The sequence below is a fragment of the Boleophthalmus pectinirostris genome, unplaced genomic scaffold (assembly GCF_026225935.1).
Source record: "Boleophthalmus pectinirostris isolate CB_2022bp ecotype Guang Dong unplaced genomic scaffold, ASM2622593v1 HiC_scaffold_4, whole genome shotgun sequence".
Lineage (NCBI taxonomy): Eukaryota > Metazoa > Chordata > Actinopteri > Gobiiformes > Gobiidae > Boleophthalmus > Boleophthalmus pectinirostris.
Genome location: NW_026571353.1, coordinates 32,911,078 through 32,931,277, shown reverse-complemented (window position 1 = coordinate 32,931,277; position 20,200 = coordinate 32,911,078). Strand labels below are relative to the sequence as shown.

The 20,200-nt window shown below is 43.4% G+C and overlaps 1 protein-coding gene across 2 annotated transcripts in view; it reads left to right on the top strand.

The window, feature by feature from the left end:
• Nucleotides 1–20,200, top strand: part of ccser1 (coiled-coil serine-rich protein 1) — a 506,315-nt gene that overhangs the window by 201,968 nt on the left and 284,147 nt on the right. For both annotated transcript variants that reach the window (XM_055161268.1, XM_055161270.1), the window contains exon 12: nucleotides 15,138–15,215. In XM_055161268.1, coding sequence (XP_055017243.1) covers nucleotides 15,138–15,215 — 78 coding nt within the window. The remainder of the gene's footprint in view (nucleotides 1–15,137; nucleotides 15,216–20,200) is intronic.

Genomic DNA, 20,200 nt, shown 5'->3' with positions numbered 1-20,200 from the left:
AGACCTGGGATCAGTCCTGGTTAAGTCCTGGTTCAGTCCTGGTTTAGACCTGATTTAGACCTGGTTTAGACCTGGGATCAGTCCTGGTTCAGTCCTGGTTCAGTCCTGAATCTGTCCTGGTTAAGTCCTGGTTCAGTCCTGGTTTAGACCTGATTTAGACCTGGTTTAGTCCTGGTTCAATCAAAGTTTAGTCCTGGTTTAGTCCTGGGATCAGTCCTGGTTAAGTCCTGGTTCAGTCCTGCTTTACACCTGGTTTAGACCTGGGATCAGTCCTGGGATCAGTCCTGTTTTTGTCCTGGTTCAGTCCTGGTTCAGTCCTGGTTTAGTCCTGGTTTAGTCCTGTTTTAGTCCTGGTTCAATCAAAGTTTAGTCCTGGTTTAGTCCTGGGATCAGTCCTGGTTAAGTCCTGGTTCAGTCCTGGTTTAGACCTGATTTAGACCTGGTTTAGACCTGGTTTAGACCTGGGATCAGTCCTGGTTCAGTCCTGGTTCAGTCCTGGTTCAGTCCTGAATCAGTCCTGGTTTAGTCCTGGTTTAGTCCTGTTTTAGTCCTGGTTCAATCAAAGTTTAGTCCTGGTTCAGTCCTGGTTCAGTCCTGGTTTAGACCTGATTTAGACCTGGTTTAGACCTGGGATCAGTCCTGGTTCAGTCCTGAATCAGTCCTGGTTCAGTCCTGGTTTAGACCTGATTTAGACCTGGTTTAGACCTGGTTCAGTCCTGGTTTCAGTCCTGGTTCAGTCCTGTTCAGTCCTGAATCAGTCCTGGTTTAGTCCTGGTTTAGTCCTGTTTTAGTCCTGGTTCAATCAAAGTTTAGTCCTGGTTTAGTCCTGGGATCAGTCCTGGTTAAGTCCTGGTTCAGTCCTGGTTTAGACCTGATTTAGACCTGGTTTAGACCTGGGATCAGTCCTGGTTCAGTCCTGGTTCAGTCCTGGTTCAGTCCTGGTTCAGTCCTGAATCAGTCCTGGTTCAGTCCTGATCAGTCCTGGTTTCAGTCCTGGTTCAGTCCTGGTTCAGTCCTGGTTCAGTCTTGTTTTTGTCCTGGTTCAGTCCTGGTTCAGTCCTGGTTCAGTCCTGGTTCAGTCCTGGTTCAGTCTTGTTTTTGTCCTGGTTCAGTCCTGGTTCAGTCTGTATGTGGCGCAAAAGTCCGGCATGTTGAGCGACGTTTCTTCTGCTCAGTAAATAATACTTGTGAAGTGATGAAGTATTTTTGACAGTAAAGTCGCGTGTGTGAATTCATATTCGTACTGAAGAAAGCGTAACCGTTTCATTTCATTTCGTGATTGAAATTTTTGATGTCGTAACTTCTCAGTTTGTATTCCGATGGTTAAAATACACACAGTACATTTTATGAACGACTGGACTCATTTGAGACTTTATGAATATTTATTTTACGCTCAACTACAGACAAATATGCACAGATTTCTGTCCTATGCACACAAATATTTCGGAGAGCTTTCTTACTCCATACATGTCGTGCAGGTCAGAGTCAGGACATGTACGCACTTCATGTACTTTGTGTATTTGTCCTTGGCTCTGTGGCTCCCTGTGGTTTCTGAGCATCAGCCTGAGGCCTGATGTGTCCCCTGCCTCCTCTGATCTGTCCTCTTTGTCTCCCTCTCTCTCTCACTCCTCTCTCCTCCCTCGCTCTCTTGTTCCTGACTCCTGTTCCCCTCTGCCTCCTCTCCTCTCCTCTCCCTTTTGTCATCTCCTTCTCTCCTGTCCTTCTCTTTGCTCTCCCCTCTCCCCCTTTTCTCTCTGTCCTCTCCCTCTTTCTCTTGTCCCTGACTCCTGTTGCCCTCTCCTTCTTCACCTCTCTCTCTCTCCCCCTCTCCTCTCTCCTTCTCTTCACTCTCTTCTCTCCTTCTCTCTCCCTTCCCCCTCTTCCCCTCTCTCCTTCTCTCTGCGCTCTTCTCTCCCTCTCCGTCTGTTCGCTCTCTTGTCTCCTTTCCCTCTCCCTTCCCCTTCTTTCCCTCTCTCCTTCTCTCTCCTCTCCTCTCTCCCTCTTTCTGCTCTCTTCTCTTCTCTCCTTTTCCTCTCCCTTTCCCCTCTTCTCCTCTCTCCCTCTCTCGACTCTCTTCTCTCCTCTCTCCCTCTCCGTCTCTTCGCTCTCTTCGCTCCTTTCTCTCTCCCTTCCCCCTCTTCCCCTCTCTCCTTCTCTCTTCTCTCCCTCTCCATCTCTTTGCTCTCTTCTCTCCTTCCCCTCTCCCTTTCTTCTCTCTCCCTCTCCCCCTCTCTCCTTCTGTCTGCTCTCTTCTCTCCTCACTCTCTCTCTCTCCGTCTCTTCACTCTCTTCGCTCCTTCCTCTCTCCCGTTCCCCTCTTCACCTCTCTCCTTCTCTGCTCTCTTCTCTCCTCTCTCCCTCTCCGTCTTTTTGCTGTCTTCTCTCCTTTCTCCCTTTCCCCTCTCCCCCTCTTTCCTTCTCTCTGCTCTCTTCTCTTCTTTCGCAGTGTCTTCACTTTCTTCTCTCCTTTCCCTCTCCCTTTCTCCTCTTCTCCTCTCTCCTTCTCTCGACTCTCTTCTCTCCTCTCTCCCTCTCTTCGCTCTCTTCTCTCCTTTCCCTCTCCCTTCCCCCTCTTTCCCTCTCTTCTTCTCTCTCCTCTCTTCTCTCCTTTTCCTCTCCCTTTCCCCTCTTCTCCTCTCTCTCTCGACTCTCTTCTCTCCTCTCTCCCTCTCCGTCTCTTCACTCTCTTCTCTCCTTTCCCTCTCCCTTCCCCCTCTTTCCCTCTCTCCTTCTCTCTGCTCTCTTCTCTCCCTCTTTCTGCTCTCTTCTCTCCTTTCCCTCTCCCTTCCCCCTCTTTCCCTCTCTTCTTCTCTCTGCTCTCTTCTCTCCTTTTCCTCTCCCTTTCCCCTCTTCTCCTCTCTCGACTCTCTTCTCTCCTCTCTCCCTCTCCGTCTCTTCGCTCTCTTCTCTCCTTTCCCTCTCCCTTCCCCCTCTTTCCCTCTCTCCTTCTCTCTGCTCTCTTCTCTCCCTCTTTCTGCTCTCTTCTCTCCTTTCCCTCTCCCTTTCCCCTCTTCTCCTCTCTCCCTCTCCGTCTCTTCGCTCTCTTCTCTCCTTTCCCTCTCCCTCTCCCTTCCCCCTCTTTCCCTCTCTCCTTCTCTCTTCTCATCCTCTCATCCTCTCTCCTTCTCCGTCTCTTCGCTCTCTTCTCTCCTTTCCCCCTCTCCGTCTCTTCTCTCTTCTCTCCTCACCCCTCTCTCCCTTTCTCGTCTTCTCTCTCCTCCTCTCTTGCATACCACTTTTCCCTCTCCCTCTCTCTCTCTCTCTCTCTCTCTCTCCTCTCCCCCCTCTTTCATTTCTTCTCCTCTCCTCTCCCTCTCTCCTCGTGCTCTCTCTCCCCGCTTTATTCGTCCTTGAGGAGTTAATGCTCTCATTGCCGTTTCTCCATCTTCTGTGACGTTAATATTCCACTCCTCTCTCTCTCTCGTCTTTCTCTTTTCTCTCTTTTCTCTCGTTTCTCTCTGGCTCTGTGTGATTGGTCACTTTGTACACACCAGCCCATCCGGGATCGTCTTTTAAATTTAGACTTGCTCCCACAAATAGTCATACATAATCTTTTCCCCTCTGGAGCTCCCCGTTACCAGCACTAATGAACCTCTCCTACGTTTGAACCTCTAAACGGCCTCTGAACATCTACTACAATATTATATTTATTTAGACCACAGAAGAAGACTTGTGTTTGGCTGTTTTTGTTTCGTACGTGACAAAGACTGCGTAAAGAAGTGGACTAAATGAGTGGGACGTCGCTCAGAAACATCTTGTCGTGCATTTTTGAGGGAATCTTCACGTCTTTTCTGAATAAAATGATTTTGTTGGGAAAGATTTTTATTCTTAAGGCTTCAACAATATCAAATTTATGTCTAGAATACTTTAAAAACATAATTCACAATCAGAACAATCTAGAAAATTGAATTGCCATGGAGAAAAACTAGTTATTGGAGTTTAATAGTTAATAAGTTCTGTGGGAAACACTGATTACTGTTTTTCCTTGTCTAAAACGTCAGTACCGTATTTTTTGGACTACAAGGCGCACTTACAATCCCTTAGTTTTCTGAAAAATAATAGTTATAATCCGGTGCGCCTTATTTATTTATTTCCCTCAGAAACATCTTGTCGGGCATTTTTGAGGGAATCTTCCCGTCTTTTCTGAATAAAATGATTTTGTTAGAAAAGATTTTTATTTGTAAGGCTTCAACAATGTTAAACTTATGTCTAGAATACTTTAAAAACATAATTCACAATCAGTACAATCTAGAAAATCTAATTGCCATGGAGAAAAACAAGTTATTGGAGTTTAATAGTTAATAAGTTCTGTGGGAAACACTGATTACTGTTTTTCCTTGTCTAAAACGTCAGTACCGTATTTTTTGGACTACAAGGCGCACTTACAATCCCTTAGTTTTCTGAAAAATAATAGTTATAATCCGGTGCGCCTTATTTATTCATTCTGGTTGTGCTTACTGACCTCGAACCGATTTTCACACATACTCCACTGAGTTGTGTTCTTTAGTCTGACAAGATGACCACATTAGAGCACAAGGAGCAAGCTGATTTTTTTTTTATTGCTTATAGTTTATGCAAATTAACTATGTGGTTTTAAGTTTCATTTCTGTAAAACGTAAACAAATGTGCGCAAAGCTGCATTAAACTCATTATTACTCAATTTATATTGGAGTCGTCCTCGTAGGAAATAAAAAAAAGTCTCAAGTGTTGTCCGTTTGTTTCACTTAATGCGCCTTACATTCTGGTGCACTTTATAGTCAGAAAAATACACTAATACTAATTGTTCGGAGATACATGATCATTCAGCCAAAAATAAAATATTCTCATTAATGTTCAATGAATTTATTTTGTGACTGACTTAGGTTGTGAAAATTTGTGACTTAAAATATGAGTCCCCAGGACAAAAGTCTGGGAAACACTGCTATATTTTAATATGGTTTGAGCCCTTTGTTAATACCTGTTTATAATTTGTGTTTTTTATGTTCTTTTTGTTGTTCACGGTTCACAATTTTGTTTTGAATTTACAGTTTCAGTCATAACTTCCATCATTCTGGACCCATGAAATGCTTTAAGACATATTCACACGGGATTAGTTTTACCGACGGACATCTGTAAAGGTGAAATTATTTTTTAAAGACTTAAAGGTTGTATAGAGGATTTTTCCAAGGAATGAGAAATCCAGCGACTGTTTGTCCTTTTTCAAATGTTGCGCATGCGTGAAACCACCCCCCCTCCCCTACAGCTCCTACGTAGAAACACCTCCTCCCTCCTCCTCTTTACGCCAGAAACAGGTTTGTTTACAGCCGGTGCGCTGCACATGACTTGTAAACAACTAACTACAGTGTTGGTTAGACAAGATGGAGAAGTGAGGAGCGGGGGGAGCGGGTGTGCGGACGAGAAGTGAGGAGCAGGGGGAAGAGCGAAACGGGGAGCGAGGAGAGGAGCAGTAAAGGGTGGAGAGAAGAGTGCGCGGAGATTCCGTGCGAATGATCTAGCTACAGCACGCAGCAGCAAGCGACTCTTTCTTTGCCTTGAAAATGACGTTTTCAGATATCGCATTTCGTGTCCTGAAAAACGTTTGTTTTAGCTCTTGGAAATAAAGTACGTTTTCATAATAAGCAGAAGTTTCCTGTCCAGGAGTAATTTGGCGACCAGTGCGTCAGTCTTTAGACCCTGCGTCTGCTTCAGTTGCGCCATCGCTGGAATGAATCTTCAAGAATCACCTTAGTTTGGCTTCGCTGCTTTTCCCCTTGTCTTCTTCTTTCAGCGACCTCAAAAACGGACTTTCTTTTGTGGCTAACTGCTCCTGGATTCTTGTCGCCATTGCAACAAACTTTGTGCGAACTGTGAGGAAGATATAGGTCAAAAAAAGCCGCTAAGAACCGTTGCGTTGGTGGAGTAAACAGTGTCTGTGCGTCTTGCGTCTGTGGACTGCGTGACAGACGTACGTAAAACCACGTACCGGCGGCGCGCAGGCAAGTCAGTTACACTAGAAACGTAGGGAGTTTGATTGACAGCCTGTCAGCTAACAGATAACGAGGCAGTGTCGTTATCTATTGGCAAATGTTTAGCCCCACCACGTCCAGAGTTGATGAATTTTTATTCTCTTTTTTTTGGTCATCATAATTACAAGGCTACTGCATCTCTATAATCTATCATTGACAATTTGAAACAAAAAAAAATCCTCCATACAACCTTTAATTCTGGAAATGGACTGATAAACACACTGAAACAAAACAAGACCCTTTTAATCCAGACATGTCAAACTCAGGCCCGGGTGCCAAATTTGGCCCATGATATAATTATATTTGGCCCGCGAGATCATATCAAATATTTATTAGAGCTACAGATTGTCTATAGAGAAGGGTTGGGCGGTATCCAAATTTTTGATACCGTTAAACCTTCTCAGTATTTTAGCGGTGTGTACGGTATTACTGTACTACCAAAATGCAAAATGTTTTAGTACGACTTTGGTAAAATACGAAGCCGCACCTCTATACGGACTATGTGTATGACCGGCAGACTTATAATCTCTGAAAAGTTTCACATGAACCATCTCCAACGCGATAGAAGCACAGAACAGACTCACCATCATCAGAACACCCCTCTGTCACAGAAAGAACACATATAATCCACTGAGTCGTGTCCTTTAGTCCGACAGAAGCTGAACCACATCGGCGACACAAAGAGCGCTAATCGTTTATGCAAATGAGTCATGCGGTTTTAAGTTTTGTTTCTGTAAAATGTAAACAAATCTGCACCTGAAGCCAAAATGCTGCAAATTACAGAAGTACTGTTTTTTTTGTTTTTTTTTGGACCAACTCGCTTGCGGTCAGAATTGCCGTCTTGTATTGGTCTCTCTCATGAGCGTCACGTGACAATGAAACAAAACTAATCGGACGTCATCTCCCCACGCAGTCAAAACAAACACTATAGACATTATTAGTTTTAAATCATGATGCATTAAACTGAAAATACAACCACACATTAATTTGTGCTGAGCAAACAAATTTAGGTATCAATAGATAATAATATTAAACTTGGTTCTTATGAGCTGCAGATTTTTTTAATGACGGGAATGAAACTAATATTGTTGCTATTTTTTGATACCGCGGGATACTGTAATACTGTATTACCACCCAACCCTACTATAGACACATTATTTATTTCAAATGTTGTTATTATTTTATATTAAGCTTGTTCTGAATTCAATGTTTAAGCAAAACTATTATTAAACATTTATTTTAAGAAGAAAAGGTTTAACATTACATATCATGAAAGAAGAGAAAACGTGCAGATGTTGTTGAAATTTGTCAATAAATATTTAATTTGGCCCACGACTTAGTCCTAGTTTTTTAATTTTGGCCTCTGTGAATTTGAGTTTGACACCCCTGTCGCAAACGTTTTTTTTTTTAATTTTCAGTTTGATTCAGATTTTGATTCCAGTTTGAGATCATAATGAATAGAGTCGACAGAGGAAACACGCCCATGAACACTTACTATTCTAACACGGCGGCATCTCTGTTCATTTCTACATGTATATATTCTGTGTAATATGTAATGTGCACAACAAATGTCCTCTATCCATACGTGGTATTGAAACTCAACATGTAAACAGGGATATTATGCAAAATAGACTCTTTCTGTGTTATATTTCTTGTGTTATAACGTTGTTCCCTCATCCAAAACAATCTGGAGAGGTTTTATATGTCGTCCGTGCGTGTTGGAGTAGACGTCTCTCCCCTCTTTGAACCCCCCCTTATAGCCGGCAGTACAATTCTGTCCAATCCTCAGCCCACAAGCCGACGTTACTCATGCTCCCACACGGCAACTCTCCATAAATACACAAAAAACATCACACAAAACAACGCGTGACAACGTGACGAACCTGATGCGGTGTGCTGTAGTTCCATTAGCTTTTATTAGCAAAGGGAGGAGAGACTCGGTGTCAAAAGTGAAAATGAAACTTATTAAACGTGTTAGTAATGTTGTTTTTAGTGAATATAGCATTAATAAAACAATAAAACGTAACATGGTGGTCGAATTGTGTTATGTGTTAGTTGTTAATACAACATAGAAGTGTGACACCGGCTCTTTAAAGAATATAAAAGAAGTAGGTCAGCGTTTACCTTGAATTAAAACTTGTAGTCCTGGTTTAGACCTGGTTTAGACCTGATTTAGTCCTGGTTTAGTCCTGGTTTTGTCCTGGTTTAGACCTGCTTCGGTCCTGGTTTAGTCCTGGTTTAGACCTGGTTTAGACCTAGTTTAGACCTGGTTTAGACCTGGTTTAGTCCTGATTTAGACCTAGTTTTAGTCCTGGTTTAGACCTGGTTTGGTGCTGGTTTAGTGCTGGTTTAGACCTGCTTTAATCCTGGTGTAGTCCTAGTTTAGACCAGATTTAGTCTTGATTTAAGTCCTGATTTAGTCCTGGTTTAGACCCAGTTTAGACCTAGTTTAGACCTGGTTTAGACCTGGTTCAGTCCTGGTTCGGTCCTGGTTTAGTCCTGGTTTAGACCTAGTTTAGACCTGGTTTAGTCCTGATTTAGACCTAGTTTAGACCTGGTTTAGACCTGGTTTAGACCTGGTTTAATCCTGGTGTAGTCCTGGTTTAGACCTGGTTTAGTCCTGGTTAAAACCTTGTTTAGTCTTGGTTTATTCCTGGTTTAGTCATAGTTTAGACCTGCTTTAGTCCTAGTGTAAGTCCTGGTTTAGTCCTAGTTTAGTCCTGGTTTAGTCTTGATTTAGTCCTGGTTTAGTCCTGGTTTAGACCTGGTTTAATCTTGGGCTAGTCCTGGTTCAGTTCTGTAGGTGATTATAAATGGTGATAATGTTAATAACATGATTATCATTTTTTTGGGGGGTGTCACATCAATGACGTCATGAAGCGTGTACCCCCACTTAAAAAACACTTAAAAACCATTACCGAATCATCGAGCTGTGGCAGCTCTTTGACAAAACTCACGAATAACAAGACATAGGACATTATTAGTCAGATTTTCTTTTATATTTCAGGACCAGAATTACTTCATCCTGAGTCATAGTTGCTTTAGGAAATAAAACCATTCTCCCAAAACCAGGTGCACTGTTTATTTTTGAAACCTGCAGTCCAAGTCAGAAAAAGAACGATGTCATGAAAATGCAAAAGTGCAAAAAAGAAGTAATCATCACAAAACTATTTAAACTAAGATAAGCATTACTTTACAAAATAGACAGGTTTTCAAATGACATAATTGTATGTGTCTCTAAATGAGATGAACGTTTTGTTTTCTCAAATATGTATTTCTCACATTTTACAGTCATTTTAATGGTGTGACCGATGGAGGAATACATTATACATGGTTGTGAGAGTGAAGATTTGTAGTTTGATTTATGTTTAATTGTAGAAAAAAACCTGGATTACAGTATGGTCCATGGTGGAAGAATGTTATTACTCTATTTTTCGGACTATAAGTGGCACTTTTTTCATGGTTTGGGTGTTTCTTGCGACTTATAGGCGAGTTTCAGCTGACGTCATTGTTATTAAAAGCCCGCGTTGCATGCTGGGAAATATTTTGGTCGGAGGCAAGGAACACGATAGCGTCAAACACAGTGCGTAACCTCGCGTATTTATCCCCGATAATGGTAAATTCCTGCTGCATTATCGGATGCACAAATAGAAGCACGGAAGAAGGAAAATGTCTTTTTCGTATTCTGAGTGAAAAGAACCGCTAACGGTGAATTAAACAACTTTCAAACATTCGCAGAGCAAACGTAGAAGATCCTAACAAACCGTGGACTCCAACAAGTTCAACGACGCATCGAGACTCTTGGAGGTTTTCATCTTTTCTGCTGTGAATGGCCCAGGAGTTTCCACCAAGTCACTGTGGATATCACCAAAGTAAATATTTGTCCAGGTAGTTGGTGATTCCGACCAGAAATTTGGTTTGGTCCAGGCTCTGTAGGGAGTGAAAAGGGTGATTTGGCTCCATCGATGCTTATGACCAATTTCTGGTCAAATGGTCTTGGGTCCTCTGCCGTTAGAGTGGATAAATAACCGGGATCAATACCCTTTACGTGCTTTCTCACTCCGTCCGTCATGTTGAATTAGTGTTTATTGCCGCCAACCAAAATAATTCCCAGCATGCAACGCGCACTTTTGTCAACAATGAAACTCGCCTATACTCTGGTGCGATTTATATATTAAAAATGTTCATACTGACTCCCTTAAGAGGACGCTCTAGTCTTGTGTGTCAGTATCTACTGCTCCTGTTCCTCCTGTACCACTGTCACGTCACTCTACTGCGCATGTCTCCTGCAGAAAGAGCCTCTGTCCTGTCTGTATCATGTCAGTCGATCGCAACATTACGTCTATATCACTGAAAATGTAAAATTTTAACAAACTTATCGAGCAGCAGAAAGAAAGTTTGGGAGTGAGCGAGAAACTTGTGACACCGAGAGAGTGCGCCATGTAACTTTCCTGGAAGTCACTGGATGGATGGACAAAACCTGGACTTCAGTGACACCGAAACCATCCTGTCGAGATTCAGAAAGGCCGGAATAATTCTAACTGGAACTGATGCTGAGTCTGACGACAGCTACACAGAAGAGGAAGCGGCGCTCTGTTTACATCATGGATCTATGGTTTATCCCACAGAAGTGACACTGAGGATGAAGAATTGAATAGATTTAGTGATTTGGAGTGAGATGGAGAGTTTGTTAAACTTGTTCTGTTCTGTTGTTTATGCTACAGTTATCTGAAGAACTGTTCATATGTGACGTTAACAGCCTGTTGCTTCTCCCAAAAAGTGCGACTTATATCGTATTTTTCCTAGCTATTAGTTGCTCTGAATTATAAGGCGCACTGTCATTAAATGGTCTATTTTTGAACTTTTTTCACAAATAAACCACACCGGACTTTAAATGAAACACAACAGTTGGATGGGTCAGTGGGACTTTGTTTGTGGTGTTCACGGTGACTCTGGGCTTTGTTCAGTTGTGGCGTGTAGGGAGGGTGCTGTCTGGGACCAACGGATTGTCGGCGTGTTCGCAGTGACTCAGTTGTTCAGTTGTGTCTAGAAGCGGCACATTGCACTCGCTTTTTCGGTTCGTTCCTCCGTTCCATTCCTTGTGTGTGTGTTTGTGTGCGCTGCGGGTGGTATGACTTTGTAGTTTACTGAAGTCGTGCTGGGACACCTGAGTGGATTCGTGTATAGGGTGCTCTGGATTGCGGAACGCGCGGCCGTTTTTGATGCGGTTAGAGTGGAGTGCGTCTAATAGCCCAGAAAATATGGTATATGTTTTTTCTTCTTCATCAATCATTTTTGGGCTGGTGTGACTTATACTCCGGAGCGACTTATAGTCCGAAATACATTATATGAAGAACTGTTCGTATGTGACATTAACAGTCTGTTGCTTTCTGTTCTTTAGTTTTTATTCTGACTTGTCTTTCGAGATGAAATGTTGGTTCCTGGTCTCTGATTTTATAAAATAAATTTCCCCCAAAAAGTGGGACTTATAGTCTGGTACAACTTATGTTTTTTCTTCTTCATTACGCATTTTTTGGCTGGTGTGACTTATACTCTGGAGCGACTTATAGTCCGAAAAATACAATAGTTTTGTTTATATTTTTACCTAAAATGGGTTGTAGAGACATTTTCAATCACTATTAGCTTCAATGTACATCAAAAAACAGGACATTTTACAGACATGATCGTTCACACAGGACTAGAATCTCCTGAGGATCTCTTGAGTTTTTGCAGAATTACAGGACGTACAATTCAGGAAAGTTTTCACCGACATTTTTACAGACATGGACGATTCGCGCAGGATCAGGAACACAGATGAATTTACCGGGGGGACCCTATAAGAGAGCTAATCCTGCGCGAATAGGGCTTTAGCATGTTCATATAATACGATAATTGAAATTCCGCGTGTTGCTCGTCTCGCGGCTCTTTCCGTCTTGTTTCCGCCGTAAAATCCGTAAAATCGCAAGGTCATATTAAAGTGGTACGTGCGCGAGGCTGGCGTTAAAGGACACTACAAGTTTATCACTGCTCGCAGAGAGGAGAGGAGAGCCTCGTCTGCCCCATATGACAACTTTATTAGCCCCCCCACACGAACACGCAGTAACAGACCCGCTCGTAAAAGCACATGGAACACACGTAAACATTTATGGAAACGGCTCTGCCAAACAGCCATCCTGCGCCATTGTCCTTTTGGGTTAGATGTATTGCTTTTGCCGGAATATGAAGCCTTAAATAAATCACTAAATGTCCACTGTTGTCTTGGGAACGGCGGGTGATATAACGTCTCTTCAAGGTAATATCGGGATGGTTGTTTTGAAGGTATGTGGAATTAGAGGAGGGTTGGGGATATCTGGGCGTAGCAGACTGCCTATAGCTTAAAAGTGTACTGTCGCCATGGAGATAGCGAGTGCGTATACGTCCCCGGGTTTTTGAGGATCCCGGTTTCGTCACGGCGCACGTATACAGTGGTCCCTCGTTTATCGCGGGGGTTGCTTTCTAAAAATAATCCGTGAAGTAGTCAGCTTTATATTTTACACTTATTCTATCTGTTTTAAGGCTGTAAAACCCCTCACCACACACTTTATACACTTTTCTCAGACAGGACAGTTACAACCCTTTTTTTAATCCTTCTTAAAACTTATTGCTGCTGTCGTCCTTTTGTTATTTTTGTTCTTTATGTGACAAACCGGAGATTCATTTATTCCGTAATGGAGCCCCAGAGTCCTGCACGGGTCCATTTTTGGAGACCTGCACTCGCGCAGGACAGGACCACACCAGATTATATCAAACTTTTGCGCTGCATATGCCACGGACCGAACCAAGACTAAACCAGGACTAAGCCAGGACTAACCTAGGGCTGATTCCAGGACTGAAACAGGAGGACTAAACCAGGACTGAACTAGGACAAAAATGGGACTAAAACAGGACTAAACCAGGACTAAACCAGAACTGAAACAGGACTCGCTGTCGGGACAGGCTTGGAGGTGACCGCAGGAGAAAGGACTGGCTCAGCTCCGCAAATCACGAAGGTTTACGCGGCCGTCGTCCAATCGCGCTTTGCGGACACCCTGCTTCGGTGTTCTCTTTCTTAAGTCCAAGATTAGTCCTGGTTTAGTCCTGACCCACTCGCGTGTAATCACTAACCGCCCCTAAAATTCCAGAACGTTAAAACCCGCCCGTTTCAGCAGCTGTTTGCTCGTACACGTAACTTCTCCCTTCCTTCAGCGTGTCCAAAAGTCCAACTTTTTGTGCGATGGTTTGCATCTTCCTTTTCCTTTTGGGTGCGACCGCAGGAGCCTTTGTCGGTGCAGAACGTTTCGCCGACATTGTGGGTTTTGTCATGTGCAGGCTTGCTTCTCCATAGATCTGACCATTAACCTGCCTCCACTGTGACTCTCAACTTAATTTTAATATTGTGCAATAATCAAGGCATACCGACAATATCTCCATGGAGCAGGTGGCAGATCCTCCATGTTACACATACAATGTATATCATGTATATACCAATGGATGCCCTTTTTAACTACATTCTAGAAATTAAGTCCTGGATGGCAGAAAACTTCCTCCAGCTTAACCAGGACAAAACTGAGGTTTTAGTCATTGGTCCTGAGGCCCAGAGAGAGAAAGCTTTTACCCAAACTACAAACACAGTCTTTTAACCCATCTCCTCAGGTGAAAAACCTGGGCGTCATTATTGACTCTGAGCTGACTTTTATCCCACACATTAAGAACATCACAAAAATTGTTTTTTATCACCTAAAAAACATAGCCAGAGTCCGCCCCATTCTCTCTCTGGCCAACACAGAGACGCTGATGCATGCTTTTATCACCAGTCGAATAGACTACTGTAATGCCCTGCTCTCTGGTCTTCCCAAAAAGAGTATTTCGGGTTTACAATTATTACAAAATTCAGCACCGGTTTTAAAATCACTGCATTGGCTCCCTGTGAGTTTCAGGATCGATTTTAAAGTTCTTTTACTGGTTTTTAAATGTCTTAATGGTCTTGGGCCTTCTTATCTTTCAGAACTGCTTTTACCTTACGAACCCTCGCGGACCCTGCGCTCCTCCGGCAGCAGCTCCTGGTCATTCACAAAGTCAAGACACACACTCACGGAGAGGCGTCTTTTCAGCACTATGGCCCCCGTCTATAGAACTGTCTGCCGGAGGAGCTCAGGGCTGCAGAGAACGTTCATGTTTTTAAGAGCAGGCTCAAGACCCACCTTTTTAGCTTATAGCTTTTGATTGAAATCTTATACTTTTACTTGTTTTTATTGTACACATTTTATTATATTTATTTATTTTAGGCATATTTTTTAGGATTTCCAGTGTTTCCTCTGTAGGAGCCTCTGCATCGGGAGTGGAGGTCAGCTGTGGCTGCTGGGTCTGTCATGTGGGCTCCTGGTGGAGGGATGGTGCTTGGGCCTCAGGTGCCTGGGCTTCATCTCTCCCCTGGCTCCTGTGGTGGTTCCTGGTGGTGGTGGACGTCTCTCTGCTCCCGGTGCAGACGGCTCCTCTGATGGTGCTTTCTCAACTGGTTCGCCTGTATTCAGCCTCACATTTTATTGTGTCCGGTTATGTATTTTAGCATGTGAGTGTGTGTGAGTGTGTGTGTGTGTGTGCATGTTTGTGTGTATGTGAGTGTGTGTGTTTGGGTTGTTTGACTATGTGGGGTTGGGGGTGTGGGGGTTGGGTTGGTGGGTGGGTGGTTGGGTGGTTGGAAATGCGGGACTGTTTTTAATCACTGTAAAGCACTTTGTGTTGCATTTTGTATGAAAAGTGCTTTATAAATAAAGTTTGATTTGATTTGATATCAAAAATCAGATACTAATTGATACTAAAACTAGCATCAAAACTTGATACTCATTTGAGCAGGTATCAATACCATTAAATGATCCATTAAAAAGGGACTTAAGTGATTTCTCTGCACTTTTGATTTAATTTTTACTCTCCGTTAACTTTTGTGTGATACTTTACATGCAGATTTAGCACATGAATAGGGTATTGTCGTCTGGAGCACCCATTTTTGTCAGTGTCACCCACTCTTAAACCAGTTCTGCCTACGGGAGGTAAATAAAGGTACCTGAAGCGTAGAGTGTTGTGTGTAACCTTAGATGTTTTTGTGTTTGTGTTCAGGACTCGGGCAGAGAAGAGGCCCTACTGCAGCAGCTGAGAGAGAAGGACGAGCTCATTCTCAAACTACAGGCTGAGCTGGTACGTTTGTGTTTTTCTTGTGTTTGTCTTTCTTCTTCATATCGGGTTTTAGGAGGAGATCATCATGGCACAGTGGGTTAAGCCCGCACCCGTCAATCTGTCAGCTCCTAAACCAACAAATAAGTCTAAAGTAAATCTATAGATTGTTTGTCATTTGCCATTTTAATGACAAACATCGAATTCTCCAGTACATGCACACAGAGTTCTCCTCTGACTCTTGTACCTGTGTCCTCATGGAAGTGTATTTATCAATGATGGAAACTAAAATCTGTGCTCACACTCACATCATGGACAAAAATCTGGTAACATAAAAGTTGTAGGTATACGCTGGTGTTGGGCTACTACAGTGGACATAGAAAGTGAGACGAAGCCTGCACACTTACTCCCAAACTGCTTTTAATAAATGACGTTTCGATCAGTGGATCTTCGTCAGGTCATCCAAAAACAAAAATCTGGTAGGGTTGGGTATCATTAAGAAGTTGCTGATACAATACACACCTCGTTATATAGGCCATGATACAATACATATCTCGATACAGTGCACTTTTGATTTTATACGATATATTTCAAATCGATTTGATACGGTTCAATAACAAATAAAGTCTGTGATACTAAAAGTCTTTGTTAAACCACTTCTTGGGCAAAGTTCATATGAAACACAAACATTTTAATCATCAAAACAGTGAAAATGTCAAATGTGTTGCATAAACAAGTTTCCTTTCTCTAAACAAGCAACAAAACTGTAGCTCTGTAACAAAATAATTTAGTAAAATATACCAAAAAATACTCTTGGTGATATATATCGATACAGCAGCCCACGATATCATTACTGTATCATCACATTAAATGATACGATATTTCAATATTTTTGCACACTGCTAGTAGTTTTGTCTTAAATCCTTAGATCTACGTCATGGTTTAAAGTTCAGATATGAGTTCCTTCCATTCACTTTCTTCTGCTTTATCTGGTGCCGGGTCACAGGGGCAGTAGTCCGAGGGTCTGTTTGCACGAGAACGATTGTGGGTAAAAACGTCAAAATATTTTATCTGAAGTGCCTTTCATTTAGATGGTGACAGCATTTTTGGGGCTTAAAAACGAAAAAATCTGAAACCACCGTCCAGAGTGGAAAAGCTGAATACGCTCCTCTGTAGTGTTTCCGTCTACACTGCCCAAGACGCAAAACTCTGGTCAGATCCGCTCATGTCGCGTACGTGTTTACATCACATACATACGGTACACAGAAACCTGGAACGCATACCCATTTGAATTCCACACACTTTTGCATCACTGTATGATTTCCTCCCGTAAACGCTTGCCTAAACGTGGAATAAAAAGTGAAAATGCAACGCCACTTTTGCGTCTTCTGTTCAGACCGTCGTCATATAAACGTAGCCTGAGCAGGGAGGCTGTTGTGACATGTCTGTATGATTGTTACCCAAAGCTCATGATCATAGGATAATAGCGGCAGACTTAGACTTAGGCAAATTTTATTGATCCACAAGGGAAATTCTTTGGACACAGTAACTCATACGTCACAATATAATAACAAAAAGTAAAAATACAAATGGTAATAATAAATTCTATATAAGTAGCAAAAAAGGTAACAAGAGACGGGTGTCAAATAATAGCCTGATTCATCAACCGGTTTTACATTGTGGAAACCGTCTGACCTCACAGCATTAGGATTCATTCGCTCAACGATAGGCGGGTACTTTTTTTTGTTTAACCAATCGCTGTTATTTGGTCATGACGTATGTAATGCGCCAAATCCTCTAGGAAGAAGGGCAATAACGTCTTTCCCCTTGATAAAATTCACCAAACATTCTCTTTGTTACAGCTTTAAATCCTCGATCTCGGAAATCGTTGCCAACACAGAATGTCTGTCTTTGTCTACATCCATCTCGACGCTTTGTTTACCGTTGTGCTGTACCACAAAAGTAACACGCTTGAGTTTGACGTCATGGCTTCACAGCTCTTCACTGATTGGCCGGTGTCTTGCAAACCGTCTAGAGTATTCCGATTCCTGACCTAGTCGCTGGAGAGAAATGAAACTGAGAAGAGGCACTAGGTGGCGCTGGCCTGGCTAGTCAAATAAGGCATAAATATATAAATGTAAATGTACAAGTCAAAATAAAATAAACAGTCAAAGGCTGCGTTCAGACTGCAGCCTGAAGTGACCCAAATCCGATTTTTTGGCTTCTATGTTCCTGTATCTGATCTTTTAATGACAGTCTGAACGAAACAGATCAGATTTTTTCAAATGTGACCCAGGACACTTGGATATGTGCTCCTGAAACCGATACATATCTGATCTTTTGACATGCGACTTCAGTGTGAACGGCCAAAGTGCATTCATCCAACCTACACGTTATCAACAAGCCACAAACGTCACTATTCTGCGCTGAAGTAGGGGAAAATTGTTAATGAACTCCATGTCACTGAAGCGAAGCACATCACCACTCACCACTCTTGGCTCCGTCTCCACATCCACACGTTCCTTTCAATCGACTGTCCCACAAAACACCACGGCCAAAAAACCTCGTCCTTCTCCTTCTCAATCTCCTCCTTAAAACAAGTAAGTTGTTCATGTTCTGGCTCCGGTACGAGAGGAACTTTAAAATCTCCAGGTGCTCGATGCTCGCGTCCATGTTTGAACAGTAAACACAGAGACGCTCGCTGCGGTTGACGTCTTCGTGTCTCCAGTGCGCATGCGGGACACTTTTCGGGCCTTTTAAAGTTCACACTGGAGTCACATACGATTAATTGGAAATGTGAACGACCTCGCGAAAACATCGGATTTCACAAAAAAATTAAGCCCTGCAGTCTGAACGTAACCTGAGAGTTAAAATAGGTTAGGCGACTCCTGACTGTGGTTAAAGATAGAATCAGTCTCCAGGAAATGAATGTAAGTCACTGTAATGTCTCCAAGAAGCATCAAACCCAACACCTGTACCTGATGTGTGTGTTCTGATGTGTGTGTGTGTGTGTGTGTGTGTTTGTGTGTATGATTTGTGTCGGGTCCATCAGCGGGATAATGCCCAGATGATGCCAGTTGTGAGCAGTGTAATGTGCCCGTCATGAGACAGCTCTGTGGTGCCAGTCCAACCCGCTGACGACTCTCTCATTTGGCATCTGTTTGTTTCATGGTTTTTCGGTTCTTCTGGCGCGTTTTTGTCACTCTTCCCTCTGTTCTCGCCCTCTCTATCTCTCCATCAACCCGCCTCCTCCTCCTCCTCCTCTTTCTCTCTTTCTCTGTCTCCCTACGTTCTTTCACCATTTTCTCTAATTGTCTCATTTGCTTTGTTTCTCTTGCCCCACTTCTCTCGCGTTTAGTTCTGTCACTCTTCTCCCTCTCTTCTCTCCTTCCCTCTCTCTCTTTTCCTCTCTACATCCTTTCCTCTCTTCCTCTCTTTTCCCCACCCTCCCTCCATCTCCCCCTCTCTCTCCCGTCTCTTCCCCACTCTCCCTTCTCTCTCTCTCTCTCTCCTCTCTCTCTCTTTTTCCCACCTCTCCTCTTTCTCTCTCTCTCCCTCTCTTTTCCCACCCTCCCTCCCTTTCCCACCCCTCTCTCTCCCTCCCTCTCTCTCTCTTTCTTTTCCCACCCTCCTCTCCCCTCTCTCCTTTCCCTTTCTTTTCCAACCCTCCCTCCCTCTCCCCCCTTTTCTTGCTCTCCTTTCCACCCTCCCTCCTCCCTCCCTCCCTCCCTCCTCCTTCTCTGTCTCCCTCTCTTTCCCACCCTCCCTCCCTCCATCTTCTCTCTTTTCCCACCCCTCCCTCCTCTCCCCCTCTCTCTCCCCCTCTCCCACTCTCCTTTCTCTCTCCCTCTCTCTTTCCCCACCCACCACCCTCCCCCTCTCTCTTTCCCTCTCTCTCTCCCTTTTTTCCACCCTCCCTCTTCTCTCTCTCCCCTCTTTCCCACCCACTCTCCCTTTCTCTCCCTCTCCTTTCCCACCCCTCTCTCCCTCCCTCCTCTCCCTTTTTCCCTCCTCTCCCTCTCTCTCTCTCTCTTCTTTCCCACCCTCCTCTCCCCCTTCTCCTTTCCCTTCTTTTCCAACCTCCTCCTCCCCCCCTTTTCTTGCTCTCCTTTCCCACCCTCCCTCCCTCCTTCTTTCTCTCCCTCTCTTCCCCCCCTTTCTCCTCATGTTCTTTCTTCATTTCGTCAAATTTTCCCATTCACTTTATCTCTCTTGCCTCTCTTCTCTAGTATTTACTTTTGTCACCCTTCTCCCTCTCTTCTCTCCCTCCCTCTTCTCTTCTTTCGCTCTCTCTCTTTCTTCACTTTCCCTCTGTCCCTCTCTCCCTCTTTATCTTTCTCTCTCTCTGTCATCAACTCTCTTCATGTTGCTAAAATGATCGAACAAAACATTGGAAAGTCAAAGTCTCTTAAACTCTCACTCTCTCTTTCCCTCTCTCTTCTGTCTCTCTCTCTCTCTCTCTCTCTCTCTCTCCTATCAGTCCACCCTCTCCCCTCTTCCCTCTTCCCTCTTCCCTCTCTCCTCCATCTCCGTGGGCTCCTCCTGGGCACAGCTGTACGTGATAACGCCGATCTACTACCAAACAAAAATTATAATAATTGTTCTTCTCTCCATAAAAACTGACACGTTAAACACAGCTCCGGGCTCAGGTATCTCTCTCTCTCTCTCTCTCTCTCTCTCTCTCTCTCTTCTCTCTCTCTCTCTCTCTCTCTCTCTCCTCCCTCTCTCTCTCTCTCTCTCTCTCTCTTTCTCCTCACAGCTGTTTCACTCCCACCGTCTTTTTTTTTTTTTATAAGAACGAAGGAATCACGAGACCATAATTATAAAGACAATAAAAACTAATATGTAATTTCTCTCTCTCTTTTTTCCTCTCCCTCTTTTCATCTCTCTCCTCCCCCCTGTATGTGCTCTCTCTACTCTCTCTTGTCGCTCTCTTCTTTCCCTCTCTCTGACCTGTCTCTCTTTCACTCTCTCCATTTCTCCTCACGCCCTGGCTTTCTTTTCTATCA